The sequence below is a fragment of the Mobula hypostoma genome, chromosome 4 (assembly GCF_963921235.1).
Source record: "Mobula hypostoma chromosome 4, sMobHyp1.1, whole genome shotgun sequence".
In the NCBI taxonomy this organism is placed as follows: domain Eukaryota; kingdom Metazoa; phylum Chordata; class Chondrichthyes; order Myliobatiformes; family Myliobatidae; genus Mobula; species Mobula hypostoma.
The window spans coordinates 126,054,267-126,073,292 of record NC_086100.1 but is presented as its reverse complement, the minus strand read 5'-3'; the positions used below and the strand labels follow the sequence as shown (position 1 = coordinate 126,073,292).

General features: G+C 40.3%; 1 protein-coding gene across 2 annotated transcripts in view; it reads left to right on the top strand.

Annotated features, from left to right (window-relative positions):
- Window positions 1–19,026, top strand: part of lrba (LPS-responsive vesicle trafficking, beach and anchor containing) — an 849,775-nt gene that overhangs the window by 564,599 nt on the left and 266,150 nt on the right. For both annotated transcript variants that reach the window (XM_063046460.1, XM_063046459.1), the window contains exon 43: window positions 1,118–1,230. In XM_063046460.1, the coding sequence (XP_062902530.1) occupies window positions 1,118–1,230 (113 nt within the window). The remainder of the gene's footprint in view (window positions 1–1,117; window positions 1,231–19,026) is intronic.

Genomic DNA, 19,026 nt, shown 5'->3' with positions numbered 1-19,026 from the left:
CTTATCTCAGTCTTAGTTAACTGAAGACTCTAGTGATATTTGCTGAAAACTTTGGTTCATCCTTCCTCAATCACAATTCATTTATAGTTCAACTACTTGATAATCTGCCCTCCACCCAGCCAAATTTGCTTCTCATTCCTATTCCAAAACAAAATAAATTTACACATTTAAATTTCCATGTCTTAGTCACTTTCTTCTTCCGTAATCTGCATTGACCATACATCTTAGCCAGTGCTCTGAGCTTCAGTCATGTATATGCTGCTCCATTTTCACTATTAGTACAAAATAAAAACAGGAAACACTAGGATAAAATACTCAAAGGGCTAGGCAGTATCTGTAGAAAGAAAAACTCTTAATATTTCAGGTTCAGGTCTCTTTGTTGGAAATCAAGATCTGATGAAGGTATCTGATCTGAAACATTAACTAATTCTCTTAACATCGGTGATGCCTCATGTGCTGAGTGTTTCCAGATTTTTCCAATTTTATTTCGAATTTTCAGCATCAGCATTTTGATTGACATTCATTAGCAGTGTCTTCAGTCGATGCAATTTACTGTTTTCTCTTGAGAACTCATTCTCTTAATGTTTACTCCACTGACTCTGATGGGTCAGAACTTTCTTTCAGACTTAAAATGCAATCCTCTTTTTCTATCCTTCATACTCTTGTTCACTGTCTGCTTTCATGTACATCCAGAAACTTGAGACATTTTATTATATCAATGGTATTTAAATTGATGCATGTTGTTATAGGAATAAGAGATAATGAGTTGTTCCATCTCTTAATAAAATCATAACCTTTTACACATTTGCACCAGTTTCCTGCAGTAGCTTCATTTTCCTTGATTTCCATATTATCTTAAAATCTTCCAGTTCTCCTCTTCAGTTGCAACAATTTTCCTCTGCTGTGGTGGAACTGAATCTTGTTTTTTCCATTTGTTAGCTTCCTTTAGGAAATGTGATATATATGTATTTTTATGTGTGTTGCTGAAATTATATATATTTCTTTTCATATGTTAAAAATATATTACCACATGCAATTTAACTGCTTGGAAGCTTTAATGCTCAATTTATTGCATATCCAGCTCATGAACTAAATTTTATTTCCTTTACTGTTTGAGGTCGAACCTACAGTGACTTAAATCAGTATCCGGTCTTTCCTTGGGTGATAACTAATTATGAATCAGAAGAATTGGATCTGACTCTGCCAAGCAATTTCAGAGATTTGTCCAAGGTATTGTCTCTTAAATTTATCAGTGCTATCAGTTAGAACATTCAGAATCAAGTGATACACAGACTTCCTGAAGCTTCAAATATCTTCTGGGTTTCATTTTCACATTTTTTGTTAATTTTTTTCCATGCGTCATCCCGCCTTTAAGTATTCCTCTGTAAGCTGGTTATCTTGAGTATGGATACTTTTATCACAAATGACAAAATCTGCAGATGATGGAAATCCAAGCAGCACACACAAAATGTTGGAGGAACTCAGCAGGCCAGGCAGCGTCTATGGAAAAGATTATAGCCAACATTTCGGGCTGAGACACTTCATCAGGAATGGAGAACAAAAGATGAGTCATTAAATAGGTGGGGAGAGAGGAGGGAAAAAATGGTGATGCCTCCCTTCTTTCACCAGTCTCCATTCCCATTTCCCTCTCACCTTATCTCCTTACCTGCCTATCACCTCCCTCTGCTGCTCCCTCCCCTTTTCTTTCTTCCATGGCCTTCTGTTCTCTCCTATCAGATTCCCCCTTCTCTAGCCCTGTATCTCTTTCAGCAATCAACTTCACTCCTCACCCCCACAGTTCACCTATCAACTTGTATTTCTTCTACCCCTCCCCCCACCTTCTTACTCTGACTACTCATCTTTTTTTCTCCAGTCCTGGAGAAGGGTGTTGGCCCAAAACGCCGACTGTACTCTTTTCCATAGATGCTACCTGGCTTGCTGAGTTCCTCCAGTGTTTTGTGTGTGTTGCGTGGATACTTTTATTGTTAGTTTGGCCATTATTTTTTTTAGCTTAGCTTCATTGGGAAATAGTTGAACTTAATGAGCCATTAAATTTTGTAAGATTAATTGGCTTCATATTAAGTGCTTCTTTATAATTAAAAAAATGCTGGATTTGCATCTTTTCAATATTGCTCCTATTCTCAGTGTTCCCTTCTTTTTCTGCATGTTACCTCCATAGAGCCTTTTACAACCTTAATAAATCAGTTTTTATTTTTCTATCCTCTTCAGTACTCCAGTACTTCCCTCCTTCTGTTTTGCTGAATCCCATGCTCACTTTGTTTTGCTCTCTTCCTGTCCCATGGCCTATACCAATCTCACAGCCTACCTCTTCCCACTCTACTGCTTCACGCTACCCCTCCCTTCTCTCTAATCCTACTCCCCATGTTTCCTTCCTGTCCTTCACACCCCCGAGACGGCCCTTCCTTTCACACTTGGACCACTTCTCCATCCCTCCAATTATTCTTACTTTTTGTCTCTTCCCTGCTTCTTAGTTGCAGGGATCTTAGAATCATGGATCAGCTAAAAAGTTTCACTGCTAAACTTTCAGATCAGCTTTCCTGTTCCCTTGAAGTTTTCAATTTTAAATGCTGTCAATTCTTAAAGAAGGGTATATTTTAGAATTTTGGGGATTTTCAGTCCAGTCTGAATGTTGAACTGAGATGGCTGGAAAGGAGGAAGTTTCAAGAATAACTTCCAATTTAGGTGCCATTTTGTAAAGATTCACAAGTTATTTTAATATTTGACTGTTTCCTGATGTCTTCTTTTCTATTCTGATCTGTTTGTTATCTATGATTAAAGGAAAAAATGTTGAGGAAGTATGGTAGATATGCACTTTTAGATTCGATAAGCATTCTTTAACATATGTACATGCCAGGATTTCCTATTATCCACCATTTCTGTTATTAATTTACTTTTTTTGGCAATTACAAGTGTGTTATTTCTGAAGAAGTGCTCGAAATTGAACTAACAACAGAAGATGTTGAAAATACTCAGCAGGTTAAGTAATATCTGTGGAGCTGAAAACAGAATTAATATTTCTGATTGATGACCTTTTAACAGAAGCATATTGATTGTGTTTTGATGTTTTACCCGCCATCATTCTTTGACCATGTAGTTATTTTGATAACAAATGTAATGCCTATAGTTGATATGAGAATTCAAGTGTTTTAAGGAAAGTTGTACAAGTACAAGTAATGCTATTAGAAGTGCAGATTGAGCAACAGTCAGGATATCACCTAGTTCTAGCAGTCATAATAAAGTGATTTCTGCTCAGACAGCACCTCAGCTGTGACTGTAAATTTTTAATTATTTTGGAGTGAGGTATTGAGTGGGATATAGTTTCTGGAATCCTTAAGGTAGAGATTTTGGAATCCAGGTTTATCAGGAAGAAGATTTCAGGGGTGGAGGGAGCTCTTTGTGGTTTTGGAATTGAGGTACACTTGAACTTCAGTATAGCATTAAGATGGGTCCTAGAACTGAAGGAAAACAGTCAGTTTGAATACGGTAGGCTGATGAGCCAATGACTTTGATTCTATAGTTCTAATTACAATGGGAAGAGGGAGGTAGTTCCTAAAGGCTCGAAGGACTAGGTTAATTTATTTTGAAAATATGAAGTCATAGAACAGTACAGCACAGAAACATGGCCTTCACCCATCTGGCCTGTGCTGAACCATTCATCTGCCTAGTTTCATTAACCTGCTCCTGGACCAGCTCCCCCCATACCCCTCCCGTCCATGTACCTATCCAAATTGCTCTTAAATGTTGAAATTAACCTACATCCACCACTTGTGCTGGCAGCTCATTCCATACTCTCACCACTTCCTGAGCAAAGAAGTTCCTCCTCATGTTCCTCCTTAAACATTTCACCTTTCATCCTTAACCTCTAGTTGTAGTATCACCCAACCTCACTGGAAAAAGCCTGCTTGCACTTACCCTTTCAATACCCCTCATTATTTTGTATACTTCCATCAAATCTCCCCTCAATCTTCTATGTTCAAGGGAATAAAGTCCAAACCTATTCAAACTTGCCCTATAGCCCAGGTCCTCAGGTCCCAGAAACATCCTTGTAAATTTTCTCTGCTCTCTTTCAATCTTTCCTGTAAGTAAATGACCAAAACTGCAAAAAATACTTCCAATTATGCCTCACTAACATCCTATAAAATTTCAACATAACATCCCAACTCCTGTACTCAATACATTAGCCTTCATAAATCAATCTGCCAAAAGCTTTCTTTACAACCCTGTGTGTCATCACTTTCAAGGAATTATGGACCTGTATTCCCAGATCCTTCTGTTCTGCTGCACTCCTCAGGGCCCTACCGCTCACTATGAAAGACCTACCATGGTTGGTCCTCCAAAAATGCAACACCTCACACTTGTCTGCATCAAATTCCATCTGCCATTTTCATCCTGTTATTTAGGCTGGTCTAGAACCCACTGCAAGCTTTGATGGTCTTCCTTGCTGGCCACTACACTCTCATAGTGCCATCTACAAATTTGCTGATCCAGTTTACCACATCCTCTTCCAGATCATTGATGTAGACGACAAACAACAATGGACCCAGCACCAGTTCCTGTGGTACACCACAAATCATAGGGGTCCAGTCAGATAGACAACCACCTAGTATCACTCTCTGTCTCCTCCCACAAAGCCAATGTCTAATCCAATTTACTAATTCGTTTTGAATGCCAAGCGACTGAACCTTCTTGACTAGCCTCCCAAGCGGGATCTTGTCAAATACCTTGCTAATGTCCATGTAGACAACAGCTACTGCCGTGCCTTCACCAACTTTCCTGGCAACTTCCTTGAAACATTCTATAAGATCGGTTAGGGACGACCTGCTATGCTGAGAACAATGTTGACTGTCCCTCATCAGTCCCTGTCTATCCAAATACTTAAATATCTGGTCCCTTAGAATTCCTTCCAATAACTTTACCATGACTAATGTCAGGCCCATTAGCCAAAAATGCCTTGCCTTATTCTTGGGGCCTTTCTCAAACAACAGAACAGCATTGGCTATCCTCCAATCCTCCAGCACCTCACCAGTGGCTAAGGATGTTTTAAATACAAGACATAAGACATAGGCTGAATTGCCTAATTCTGTTCCTATCGAGTCTGCTCTGCCTTTTCATCATGGCTGATGATTTCCCTCTTAACCCCATTCTCCTGCGTTCTCCCTGTAACCTTGCACATCTTGACTACTCAAGAACCTATCAGCCTCTGTCTTAAATATACCCAATGGCCTGGCCTCCACAGGCGCCTGTGGCAAAAAATTCTACAGATTCACCACCCTCTGACTAAATAATTTCTTCATCATCTCCATTTAAATGGTCATCACTGCATTCTGAGGTTATACCCTCTGGTCCTAGGCTCACCCACATCCACTCCACACCCACTCTATCTAAGCCTTCTAACATTTGATAGATTTCATTGATATCCAGTTCCCGACCCCACTCCCCCAACTTCATTCTTCTGAATTCCAGTGAGTAGATAGATAGATACTTTATTGATCCCAAGGAAATTACAGTGTCACAGTAGCATTACGAGTTCACAGACAAACAAATATTAGAAGAGAAGTAAGAAAGAATAAAAACTAAGTTTCCTCAAACAGACTAACAGGAGGGGGTCATCACTTCCCTGGCTATAGGTTGACTCATTATAGTCTCATTATTACTACAGGCCCAGAGCCATTAAACCGTTCCTCATATGATAACCCTTTCATTCCTGAAATCATTCTAATGAACCTCCTCTGAACCCTCTCCAATGTCAGCACATCCTTTCTTAGCTAAGGGACCCAGAACTGCTCACAATACTTCACGTGAGGCCTCAGCAGTGCCTTATAAATGCACTGTTTGCTTTTATATTCTAGTTCTCTCAAAATGAAAGAAAACATTGCATTTGTCTTCCTCACCACTGATTCAACCTGTGAATTAACTTTTAAGGAGTCCTGCAAGATGACTCCCAAGTATCTTTGCACCTCAGATTTCTGAATTTTTTTCTGATTTAGAAAATAGTCTATGCTTTTATTCCTTCTACCAAAGTACATGGTCATACACTTACCGACATCTGCTATTTCTCTCCTAATCTGTCTTAGGTCTGTCTGCAGCCACCCTGCTTCTCAATGCTACCTGCCCCTCCTCCTATCTTGGCCATAAAACCATTAATTCTGTTATCCAAATCAATCACATACAATTCAAAAAGAAGCGGTCCCAACACAGACCTCTCCGAACTCCACTAGTCACCAGCTGCCAATCAGAAAAGACTCACTTTATTCCTACTTTTTGCCTCATCTCAATCAGCCAGTTCTCCATCCTAGTATCTTTCCTGCAATCCGATGCGTTTCTATCTTGCTAAGCTGCCTCATGTGCAACACCTTATCAAAGGCCTTCTGAAAATCCAAGTACACAACATCCACCAATTTTCCTTTGTCTAGCCTGCTTGTTATTACATCAGTCTCAGGTTCAACGGTTAAGTGTGGAGCAAAAGTCACAAACTACAGCCTTCAAGTGTCAATGCCACGGCTGAAAATGAGGCAGGAGAGGCAGAATTCAAACCAGGCTGAAGAGTAGAGGGATGTGACCTCCTCTTGGTGGCGAATGGCCGTCACTAGAAAATAAGATTAATTATCTCAGGGCAAGGCTGCTATATCAGAGGCAGATGAGGCAGATCTCGTGTTTGTTGCACTGAAACTTGGTTAAATGCGGATACACTGGATGCAGTGATACGACCAGAAGGTTTTACAGTTTTCAGAATGAATCAAACCGCGAACTCTGGTAAGGAAGAAGGTGGCACCATTTGCTTTTAGTTAATTCTCATTGGTGCACAAATGTTGGGATTATATCAACTTCTACATACTGCCTTTACACATCTGGAGAAGAAAGATGCCTATGTGAGAATGCTATCCTTGGACTACAGTTCAACACCATAATTCCATCCAGGATCGACAGGAAGCTCAGAGACCTTGGCCTTGACCCTGCCTTGTGCAGCTGGATCCTGGACTTCCTGTCAGATCACCGGCAGGTGTTAAGAGTGGCTCCCTCACCTCCATCCCTCTGACTCTCAACACAGGAGCCCCTCAGGGCTGTGTATTAAGTCCCCTCCTTTATTCCCTGTATACCCATGACTGTGTCGCTACCCACAGCTCTAATCTACTAGTTAAATTTGACGACAACACTTCATTGATTGGCCTAATCTTAAACAACAACAAAGTGGCCTATTGGGAAAAAATAATGTCTCTGACACAGTGGTGTCAAGAAAACAACCTCTCCCTCAATGTCACAAAAGCAAAGGAGCTGGTTGTGGATTAGAGGAGGAATGGAGACGGGCTAACCCCTATTGTCATCAATGGAATCGGGGTTGAGAGGGTAAACAGCTTTAAGTTCCTCGGCATCCACATCACCAAGGACCTCATGTGGTCTGTACACAACAGCTGTGTGGTGAAAAAGACACAACAGTGCCTCTTTCACCTCAGACGGTTGAGGAAGTTTGGTATGGGCCCTTCAAATCCTGAGAACTTTCTACAGGGGCACAATTGAATACATCCTGACTGGCTGCATCACTGCCTGGTATGGGAACTGTACATCCCTTAATTGCAGGACTCTGCAGAGAGTGGTGCTGACAACCCAGCACATCTGTAGTTGTCAACTTCCCACGATTCAGGACATTTACAGAGACAGGTGTAAATAAAGGGCCTGAAGCATCATTGGGGACCCGAGTCACCCCAACCACGATCTATTCCAGCTACTACCATCCTGGAAACGGTACCACAACATAAAAGCCAGGACCAACAGGCTCCGGGACAGCTTCTTCCATCAGGCCATCAGACTGATTAATTCATACTGATTTGAGTGTATTTCTATGTTACATTGACTGTTCTATTTATTATAAATTATGATGATTGTTCATTGCACATTTAGACAGAGACATAATGTAAAGATTTTTTCTCATATATGTGAAGGATGTAAGAAATAAAATCGATTCATTCATATAATTGGAGTTCCTGCTTTTTAGCTTGCTACTAAGCTCCCTAAATTCTCTCTTCAGGACCTCCTCCTTTTTCCCACCTAAGCCACTGGTGCCAATGTGTACCAAGACTTCTAGCTGCTCACCCTGCCCCTTTAGGCAAGTTTGAAGTTGTCCTATTTGGCCCCCCTGACTCCATCAAAGTGATTACCAACAGTCTTGGTAACCTGTCCACCCTTGTCAAACCCCGTGTTAAATCCCTTGGTGTGATATCTGATTCCACCTTTAAGTTTGACAAGCAAGTTAATGCAGTAGTAAAAGCCAGTGTTTTCCAGCTTCGTACTGTTGCCAAAATGAAGCAGTTTGTCTCTTTCAAAGATCTCAAGAAAGTCATTCACGCCCTCATATCCTCCCGCTTGGACTACTCCAATTCCCCATATACTGGGATTAGTCAGTTGTCTCTGTCCCGTCTGCAACTGGTCCAAAATGCTGCAGCTAGGCTCCTGACAGGTGCCCGGAAGAAGGGACAGCATTCTTCAGTGATATCAGGGGCAAGGATTGAAGGTTGTAATAATTGTGTTGTTAGTGCAAACTTTAAATGTAAGGGTGAGAAGTTGAACTTTGAGGCATTGGGGAAAAATAACCACTGAATGTCATCCAGAAGGGAATGACAGTTAAACAAGACTGTTGTAATCAGATATGAAAGAAGATTTTGCAGATGTTAGAGATCACTCTAAATGCTGAAGGAATTCAACAGGTCAGGCATCAACTATGGAGGGAAATGAACAGTCGATGATTTGGACTGAGTTCCTTCATCAGGACTGGAAAGGAATAGGGTGGTAGGCAGAATAAAAAAGGAAAGGGGAAGGAGAAGGGCACAAGCTAGCAGGTAATGGTATGAAAAGTAAAACTTTATGGTAGCCGAAATTTATCAAAGAAGCTTGGATCAATGTTTTAGAAACTTATGCATAGAAGTGGTTGAAGTCTTTGTGATTGGAAGTCATTTGAAATAATGCTATATGAATTTAGTTTCCAATTTTATTTTGGGGAAAGAATAATAAAATTTCTTGAAATCCTTACATTCAGTGGACAAACTTTTCAATTTAAGTTAATCTATAATTTCACAGTGGAAAAGTAATGCAGGTTACCCAACTCATACCCTATGGCTGTGGTTGGAAATTCTTTTCAACCCTTGAGATGAAATGGTCCTATAATAGTCCATCTTTCTGAGATTGATGCACGAACATTAATTTCTGTAAAACTATATAAAAAAATAAAAGGACAAAAGCAAGCAACTCAAGTTACCATTTTATTGAATGTATAGTTTTTGAAAGATATTTAGTTTGATTCAAAACTTCAATCTGAATCTGAAAGAAAAACAACAAATGATTTTTTTTTCCAAATCCATATGGTTTTGATTTCTAAAATTGTAATAAAGTATTAACATTTAAATGAAATATTTTCCAACTTTTTACTTCCAAACATAAACCATTATTCAGAATTGTGATCCACAGAAATTAGGTTTGTAGTCAAGCAGTTGAGACCATTACTTCGCATTCAGTAAAAGAGATGTCATGGTTGGAAAGGTGCTGTTGATGTCAAGTATGAGATGTTCCATAAGATAAATAGATTGAAGTGGGCTGGATTTTGTTTTAGGTGCATTGCTAGTAAAATCCAATTGTGTGCAAGCCCCAAAGCAGAGTAGCTGATCTCACCTTCAGCACTAGAGCAAGTGGAGAAATCCAGTTAACCTGTGAATTGAAAAGGAGTGGGTCGGATGGTGGTATTGAAAGAATTAGTAGTTTGTAGAAAGAGAGATTGGGAGTTGATAGAGTGTCACTGGACTAGATGCAATATTGGGAAGGAAATAAGGAATAAGCTGTGATTTGGGAAAGATGGGGGGCTGGTTACTTGGGTAGTGATTGCTTAGACAAGATTGGATGTTGGTATTGGGTGAAGAAAGGGACACTTGGAGCCAGTGGATTGTATAGGTGGGTGATTGGGCAAGAAGGCGTAGAAAATCTTTTCTCAATCAGATAAGTGGTAGACCTTGTAGATGTCAGCAAGAACAGGTATAGTGGGAGATGGTGAGAGCAAATATAAAGAAAACATTTAAAAGAGGATGTCACTACTCTAGCCTTAAATTTTAGGCCTTAGTGCGCGTTTCTTCCAGAGAAATTGGACTACCCACAAAATTAAAATGTGTCATAGTCATACAATATGGGAATAGGCCTTTTGGATCAAGTCGTCCATGCTGAAAGTGTTGTCCATTGAGCTAGTCCTATCTGCTAGCATTTGGCCTATAATACCCTGAACCTCTCCTATCCATGTATTTGTCCAGATGGCTTTCAAATGTTGCTAATGAGGCCACCTCAACTTCTATTTCTGGCAGCTCATTCCAAATACACACCACCCTTTGAAGTGCACACCACTTATAAATCAAATCTCTCGCCTCTGATCTTAAGTTTATGCCTTCTTGTTTTTAGGACCCCTTCTCTGGGAAAATGAGTATGCTTTCACCCTGTTTGTGCCCCTCATGATTTTGCATACCATTATCTGGTTCCCCAAAATTTTGCCCATACCAGGGAGTAAAGTCCAAGTCCATACAACCTCTTCTTGTAACTCAGTTTCCCAAGTCCAGACAACATCCTGTTAAATCTTTTTTGCACTCTTCCCAGTTTAATAACATTTTTTTATATGAGAATGACTAAAAGTATATACTTGCATTCCTAGGCTCCTATTTTCTGAAATCATCTTCAGGGGCTTTCCATTCACTGTATAAGTCTACCCTGGCTTGAGCTACCAAAATACAATGAATCACATTTATCTGGATTGAAGCAACATACATCAAAGTTGCTGGTGAACGCAGCAGGCCAAGCAGCATCTATAGGAAGAGGCGCAGTCGACGTTTCAGGCCGAGACCCTTCGTCAGGACTAACTGAAGGAAGAGTGAGTAAGGGATTTGAAAGCTGGAGGGGGAGGGGGAGATGCAAAATGATAGGAGAAGACAGGAGGGGGAGGGATAGAGCCGAGAGCTGGACAGGTGATAGGCAAAAGGGGATACGAGAGGATCATGGGACAGGAGGCCTAGGGAGAAAGACAAGGGGGGGGGTGACCCAAAGGATGGGCAAGAGGTATATTCAGAGGGACAGAGGGAGAAAAAGGAGAGTGAGAGAAAGAATGTGTGCATAAAAATGAGTAACAGATGGGGTACGAGGGGGAGGTGGGGCCTAGCGGAAGTTAGAGAAGTCAATGTTCATGCCATCAGGTTGGAGGCTACCCAGACGGAATATAAGGTGTTGTTCCTCCAACCTGAGTGTGGCTTCATCTTTACAGTAGAGGAGGCCGTGGATAGACATGTCAGAATGGGAATGGGATGTGGAATTAAAATGTGTGGCCACTGGGAGATCCTGCTTTCTCAATGCCTCCCCCACTCTCTCTGCATTCCGCAGGGATCGCTCCCTACACAACTCCCTTGTCCATTCGTCCCCCCCATCCCTCCCCACTGATCTCCCTCCTGGCACTTATCCGTGTAAGCGGAACAAGTGCTACACATGCCCTTACACTTCCTCCCTTACCACCATTCAGGGCCCCAAACAGTCCTTCCAGGTGAGGCATCACTTCACCTGTGAGTCGACTGGGGTGATATACTGCGTCCGGTGCTCCCGATGTGGCCTTTTATATATTGGTGAGACCCGACGCAGACTGGGAGACCGCTTTGCTGAACATCTACGCTCTGTCCGCCAGAGAAAGCAGGATCTCCCAGTGGCCACACATTTTAATTCCACATCCCATTCCCATTCTGACATGTCTATCCACGGCCTCCTCTACTGTAAAGATGAAGCCACACTCAGGTTGGAGGAACAACACCTTATATTCCGTCTGGGTAGCCTCCAACCTGATGGCATGAACATTGACTTCTCTAACTTCCGCTAGGCCCCACCTCCCCCTCGTACCCCAGCTGTTACTCATTTTTATGCACACATTCTTTCTCTCACTCTCCTTTTTCTCCCTCTGTCCCTCTGAATATACCTCTTGCCCATCCTTTGGGTCACCCCCCCCCCTTGTCTTTCTCCCTAGGCCTCCTGTCCCATGATCCTCTCGTATCCCCTTTTGCCTATCACCTGTCCAGCTCTCGGCTCTATCCCTCCCCCTCCTGTCTTCTCCTATCATTTTGCATCTCCCCCTCCCCCTCCAGCTTTCAAATCCCTTACTCACTCTTCCTTCAGTTAGTCCTGACGAAGGGTCTCGGCCTGAAACGTCGACTGCACCTCTTCCTATAGATGCTGCTTGGCCTGCTGCGTTCACCAGCAACTTTGATGTATGTTGCTTGAATTTCCAGCATCTGCAGAATTCCTGTTATCTGGATTGAAGGCCAGTTACCAATCATCAACCCACATACCTAGCTAATCAAGATCTCTCTGTAACTTTTTGTAATCTACGCAATCTTCACCACCTATTTTAGTATCATTTGCAATCTTTCTAACTGTGTCTGGGACATCCACATCCAATTTTTTAAATGTAAATTGTAAACAACAAAGGTCCTGTCACTGACCTCTGTGGGACACCACTAGACATAGGCCTCCAGTCTGAGAAACAGCCCTCAAACATCACCTTGTACTTCCTACCACTGAGCCAATTAACCCTACAAACTAGCCTGCTATGGGGTACCTTGTCAAAGCCCTTGCTAAAGTCCACTTAGACAACATCCACTGCCCTACTCTCATCTGTCCTTTTAGTTACGGTCTGAAAGAACTTCAGGAGATTTGTCAGCAATGTCTTTTCATGTACAAAACCAACCTGACTATCTGAATTGTACCATGTCTCAGCAAATGTTGGTAGATCCTGTCCTTCAGAATCCCCTCTGGCAATTTACCCACCACGATGTTGGACTCATTAACTTTGGTGGTGGGTAAATTGCTGGAATAAACTATAGTTTCCTGGCCTTTTGGAAAAAAAAAGGTGCCACATTAGTAAATCTCCAGTCCTCTGGAACCTCATCTGTGGTCAGATACGAAACAAAATCTCTGCAAGGACCTCCACAGTTTATTCTCTAGCTGCCTGTAATGTCCAAATTAGACCAAATTAGACTTTGGAGGTTTATTCCCCTTAATGCACTGTAAGACATCCAATACCTCCTCCTTGGTCATTTTTATGAGGTCTAAGACAACAGCACTCCTTTTTTCTTTCCCATCATCCCTCTAATCATTCCAGCAGATCTCTAATGCATCTAATGTAAAACCTTCACATCTTTCTTCAAATTTCCTCGAAGTAGACAAAATACTCTAGATATAGTCAAAGCAGTGTTTTATAAAGTTCCATCATAACTTGTTTTTTTTTGCTGTTGTACTTAATATTGTTGTTTATAAAGCACACTTTACTTTCTTTACTTAGTGCCTTTACCTTCTCAACCTGCCCTGCCATTTTCAGTGATAAATGTGCCCAGATCTCTGTGGTACCCCATTTAGAATTGCACCCTCCAGCTTGCATTGCATCTTTTTACTCTTCCTACCAAAATTTGACTACATGTTTTCCAGTATTACATTTCATCTGGAATATATTCTTACATTCCATCAATCTCTCTGTTCTCTTTATTGCTGTCATTCTCTCAGTTAATTGTACTTCCATGTTCTTGTGTCGTCATGTCTTGGAAATTTATTCCCAATTCTAAATCATTATTGAACATTAAGAAAATCAGTTATTCTGGTACTGGCCCCAGATACTGTACAATTCTAGTCCAAAAATTATCAATCTCATGTTTTCTGTCACTCAGTTAATTTTCTATTCATGTTGCTACTGTCCCTTCTATTGTACTAGTGACAGTCTTGATTATGTCTGTTATTTGTCATTTCATTAAATCCCATTTGAAAGTGGGTATGCACAATATCAACTGCATCGTTCTCCTGTGCTGTCTCAGTTACATAATCTATAAATACTTCCGTAGTTATTAAACATGATTTGCATTTGACAACTTTCCTGAATCAATCCATTCCCGTCTAAGCAACTACTAATTGTGCCCCTCAATGCTACTACTGAGTCTCCTCTATATAACCTCTTTCAACCTTAATAAACTGATTTCTATTTTAACTTCTGTTGAAGTTAACTTGACTAATGTGTTGTTCCTGGATTTATTTTTCACACCTTTTGAACCAGACTATAACATACAATTCTCCATATTTCAGGCATCACTGCCTTATCTAACGGTATTTGAAAGCTTATTGCCAGCACTTTTGTGTGTTTCGTTCTTACTTTCCGCAGCAAACTAGTCTGCCTCAAATTCAGTATGTGTAATTTATCTACCCAAAGGACAGCTGCTTTTCTAGTGTTTCTGCTTTATCATCTGGTTTTCCAACTACTTCCTTCCTCTGCTGAGACTCCAGGAACCTCTTCATCCTTCATAAACTTTTGAGTAAGGTCCTAATTTAGGCCCTCTGCCATGACCTGTGCCACTGTCTCCTCAGTATTACCTGATCTGCTCCACATCTCATCCTACTATCTGTTAATTGCATTACAAACTTGACCATTTCCATGTATTAATGTCTTTCAATTCCCAATTAACTATTTTAATAATTATATGCAAAATTAATATATATTTCTATATTATTTCAGAATGAAAATAACTAGCATTTATCAATTGTGTTTCACCAAATTATGATATTCCAGAGTATTTCAGTAGTTTTGAAGTATGATCACTGTCATAGGAAAAAGCAGCTGCCAGACTGTGAAGGATAATATTCCATAATCAACAATTTAGTTGAGTGATGGAAAAATGTTGACCATTACATCAGGAGAGTTCTTTAGCTCCATTTTGAATGAGACCATGGAACTTTTTTTGCATCCATGTAAAAGGCTGGGCCCTGTGTCATATTTCAACTGAAAGAAACCCCTCCTGCAATATTTGCAAACAATGAAAATAAATGCTGGAAAAATGCTGCAACTTTTGATTTTTTTGTTGTTGAGGACAATATACATTTGAAGTGTTTTTACTTTATTCCTGATATAGTAGGATAAGTAATTATAATAATGTATTTTCATCATGAAAGGGGCAATTGCTTAATTCATCAAATTGACTTCTGAAAAGGCAGTTTTACAGATGATTATTTAATTATGTTATTGATTTCATTCTTTTCTACTATGTTAAAAGTACATAGATTTATTGTACGCAGTAAGAACATTTTAAAAGGCAAGGTGTTCAACTATGATACTGGTCTAAAAATAATATATTTACCCAATAAAACTGCACTTATCAACTGATTAACATTGATTACTTTCTGACTCCGTATCTATCAATCATCTACTTCTAGGTTTTTCAAAAATTCTAAATCTGTTTCCAACATTTTTTTGACCTCTAGTAGTCATTTTCTATTTTGTATTTTGACTTCTTCTTTCCATTAAATGTGGTTCATTGATATTGCTGGTGTAAGTCATATTACATTTCATTTCCTTGAAGTCTTTACTAAACCTTGCTATAGTTTGATCAATTGAGATAGAGAGTGCATCCTTCATTTTGACCCCCTGTGTGTTCATTGAATATAAGCTTCTATTACTTTATGCATTAGTGGATTTGTTTCTTCAGAATGTATTTTTATAGATGTCATATTTTATTGTTGTTTTTTCATTGTTACCTTGACTACTATTTTATTTTAACCTCTTTAAGTGAAACTTACTAAGTTATATGTTAATTGATCCACTTACATACTTTTCATTTGAATCAAATCTAATTCAAATTCCTGTTTAGGAAATGGTAATTCATAGTGAATCTCCATGTTCCTTAAAAGTGTTGGCAGGTCATTATTGCTTTGATCTTGATCTCTTTGACTATATTGGATAATTGAAGAATAGAGACTCGGGATACAATGTTCAAAGTTGTTCTGATTTACACTAGACCAGATAAATCCGTAACCAAAGCTTTTTCTCTTCATTTTGACCCTCCGTCCACACGAAATGGAGTTTTCCTCCCCTGAAAACTGAGCTTTTCTAAAACGCTCTCCAAGGTGTTTAAATCTGAAAACACCGGTTGGGCATTGTAGTGTGTACAGGGTAACCGGAGGTTTTAAAAAACCTGTCGTCCCTTTCATCAGTGAAGAGACTATGACTGTAGGAAATGTTTCCAGGGTAACCCCTCTGTGGGAGTGGGGAAGATGTTGGTGGGGCCACCCGGGGGTCTGTGTGTCCGTATGTGTAGCTATTGTAGTGGCTGTGAGGCTGGTATTGTGGCAGTGAAAAGTACTGGGGGGGAGCTATCATATTCCTCATCATTGCAAATCCCTCTGCAACAGAGTTAGTCAGTTTTTCAATGTTCATCGTCAACTGGGTCATACTGTCCGTGAACTCCCTGTCGGTTGCCTCCATACGCTCCAGTATTTGTTTTTTCAGTTTTAAGTCCTCCTGTGCGAGAACCAACAGCTGTCTGTCGTTTGGCAATTTCCTTTTAAGTTTTTCTAGTCTAACTGGACAAACGCACAAGTATACCATTTCCTCTTCGCTTGTTTTCTGTAGATGTGTCCTGCGCATGCCCAGTAGGAGGAGATTTGTCCAAATACCCGTTTTAATGGGACAGAGATATTTTCAAAAATGCGTGTGGACGCCTATCATTCTTACGTGAAACCGGCGTTTTCAAAATTATCCGGTCTAGTGTCGATGTAGCCTCAGTGGTGGTGAGGGGTGATACTGACTTCCAGTTTTAGTCTGGTCACACCTCCATAAATGGATAAAATTTATGCAGGTAGCCATACTCTTTGAGCAAAAGGTCTGACTCAGTACAAACTAATCCACTGTTGTTTACTAGTTGGCCAATTGCAAGGAGAGGTTTTCATGCTTATTTTGTTAAATTCCAGTATCAGAGAATAGAATTTTCGATGCCTTGGAATCAGATTTTAATTTACAAGCATGTTATCAAAATTTAAATTGGGCAACTTCTTGTCTACCTTAAAGCAGAGTAATTTGTTTAGGAAATGTTGAATCACTACTTTGTAACCTCAGCTGTAACAAGATCTCAAATAACCGAGCAGAAAAACTTCCAGGGTAATTGCATTCGTATGCTTTATCATTTGAATGATGGCTGAGGGTGTTAATTTTAACATTTTGTTTGTGTCGTTCATCAGGATTGTTTGTAATCTTTGTATTTGATCAATCGCTTTTAAATAATATGTGGTATTTTTAAGAAGTGTATTTGCACATCATTCATCTCACAAGAAGATGGAGGATGGATGTTGTGTAGTAAAGGGAGAGGTTTGGCTGAAGGGAAGTTTTGACACACTGAAAACAGCAAGGGAGAGAAGGCAAACTAGAGAGAGTTAGGTGGGGTGTACCGGAAGCTTTTGATAAACAATGGATCACATGGTTATAGAGTAGATTAGGGTGTTGGGGGATGGGGAACGGAATGAGTACTCTCTTATGAGGTAATATACAGTACTGTGCAAAAGTCTTAGGCACCCTAGCTATATATATGCGCTTAAGACTTTTGCACAGTACTGTGAAGTTCTGGAGGAATTTGGCATTAAGGTTTTGGAAGCCCACCATCAAACAATGGAAAATGTGGGGCATTGTATGTAAATGTAGGATGCACATTCATGGATGAATGGAAAGGAGTTGGTCTGAATAAAGGCCCAAACCACTGACAGGGAATCAGAATTGATTTATTAGGTCACATGTACCAGGTTATAGTGAAATTCTTGTCTTGCATACTCTGCATAGAAATCAAATCATCACACAGTATATTAAGGTAGTACAAGCTAATACAATAACAGAATGCAGAGTAAAATGCAACAGCTACAGAGAAAGCACAGAGCAGGTGGACAATAAGGTGCAGGGTAATAACAAGGTAGGTTGTGAGGTCAAGTGTTTGTTTCTTTGTATCAGGCAACCATGCAACCATCTTATTACAGCAGGGTAGAAGCTGTCCTTGAGAATGGTGGTACCTGTTTTCAGGCTTTTGTATCTTGTGCCCTATGGAAGAGAGGAGAGCAGAGAATATCTAGGGTGGACATGTTCTTTGATTATGATGGCTGCTTTACTGATGACACCTCTGTTGTGGGCTATATCAAAGGCGGTGGTGAACCAGCATACAGGAGATTGAAAATTTGCCTCAGTGGTGTAATAACAACAACCTCTCATTCATTGTCACTAAGACTAATGAACTTCGGGAGAGGGAAGTAGACTTCAGGAGAGGAAAACTTGAGGTCCATGGGCCGGTAATCATCAAAGGGTTAGAGGTGGAAAGGGTCAGTAACTTTAAATTCCTGGGTGCCACTATCTCAGAAGACCTGTCCTGGACTCATCATATAAATATAATTGTGAGGAAAGCGTAACAGCGCCTCTACTTTCTCAGGAGTCTGCAGAGGTTCAGCATGTCATCAAAAACCTTGGCAAACTTCTATAAACATGGTGGAAAGTGTGCTGACTGGCTGCATTATGGCCTGGTATGGGAACACCAATGCCTTAGAGTGGAAAATCCTTGAAAAAGTAGTGGATTCGACCCAGTACATCACAGGCAGAACCCTTCCAACCATTGAGCACATCTACATGAAATGTTGCCGTGGAAAAGCAGCATCCATCATCGAAGATTCTCACCACCCATGACATGCTCTTTACTCACTGCTGTCATCAGAAGGTACAGGTGCTTCAGAACTTGCAACACCACGTTCAAGAATAGTTACTATCCCTCAACCTCAGGCTCTCAATCAAAAGGGGATAACTACACTCATTTAAGGACTTTTTTTATCATCTCATTTCATGTTATTTCATGCTCATTATTTATTATCTGCATTTGCACAGTTTGTTTACAGTTTACAGTTCCTGATGTTTGCAGTACAGATCCTGTTTACAGTTACTGTTCTGTAGATTTGCTAAGATGCCCACAGAAAAAGAATCTCAGGGTTGCATGTGGTGATGCGTATGTACCCTGATAATAAATTTTACTTTGAACTTTCCACTTTGAACTGAGGCAGCAAAAAGCATAGAGAGAGTCCATGAGGGGAGATTGTTTTTTGTGATGTGCTGAGCTGGGTCCATAGTAATTGCAGTTCCTTGCAGTCATGGGCAGAGCAGTTACCATACCATGC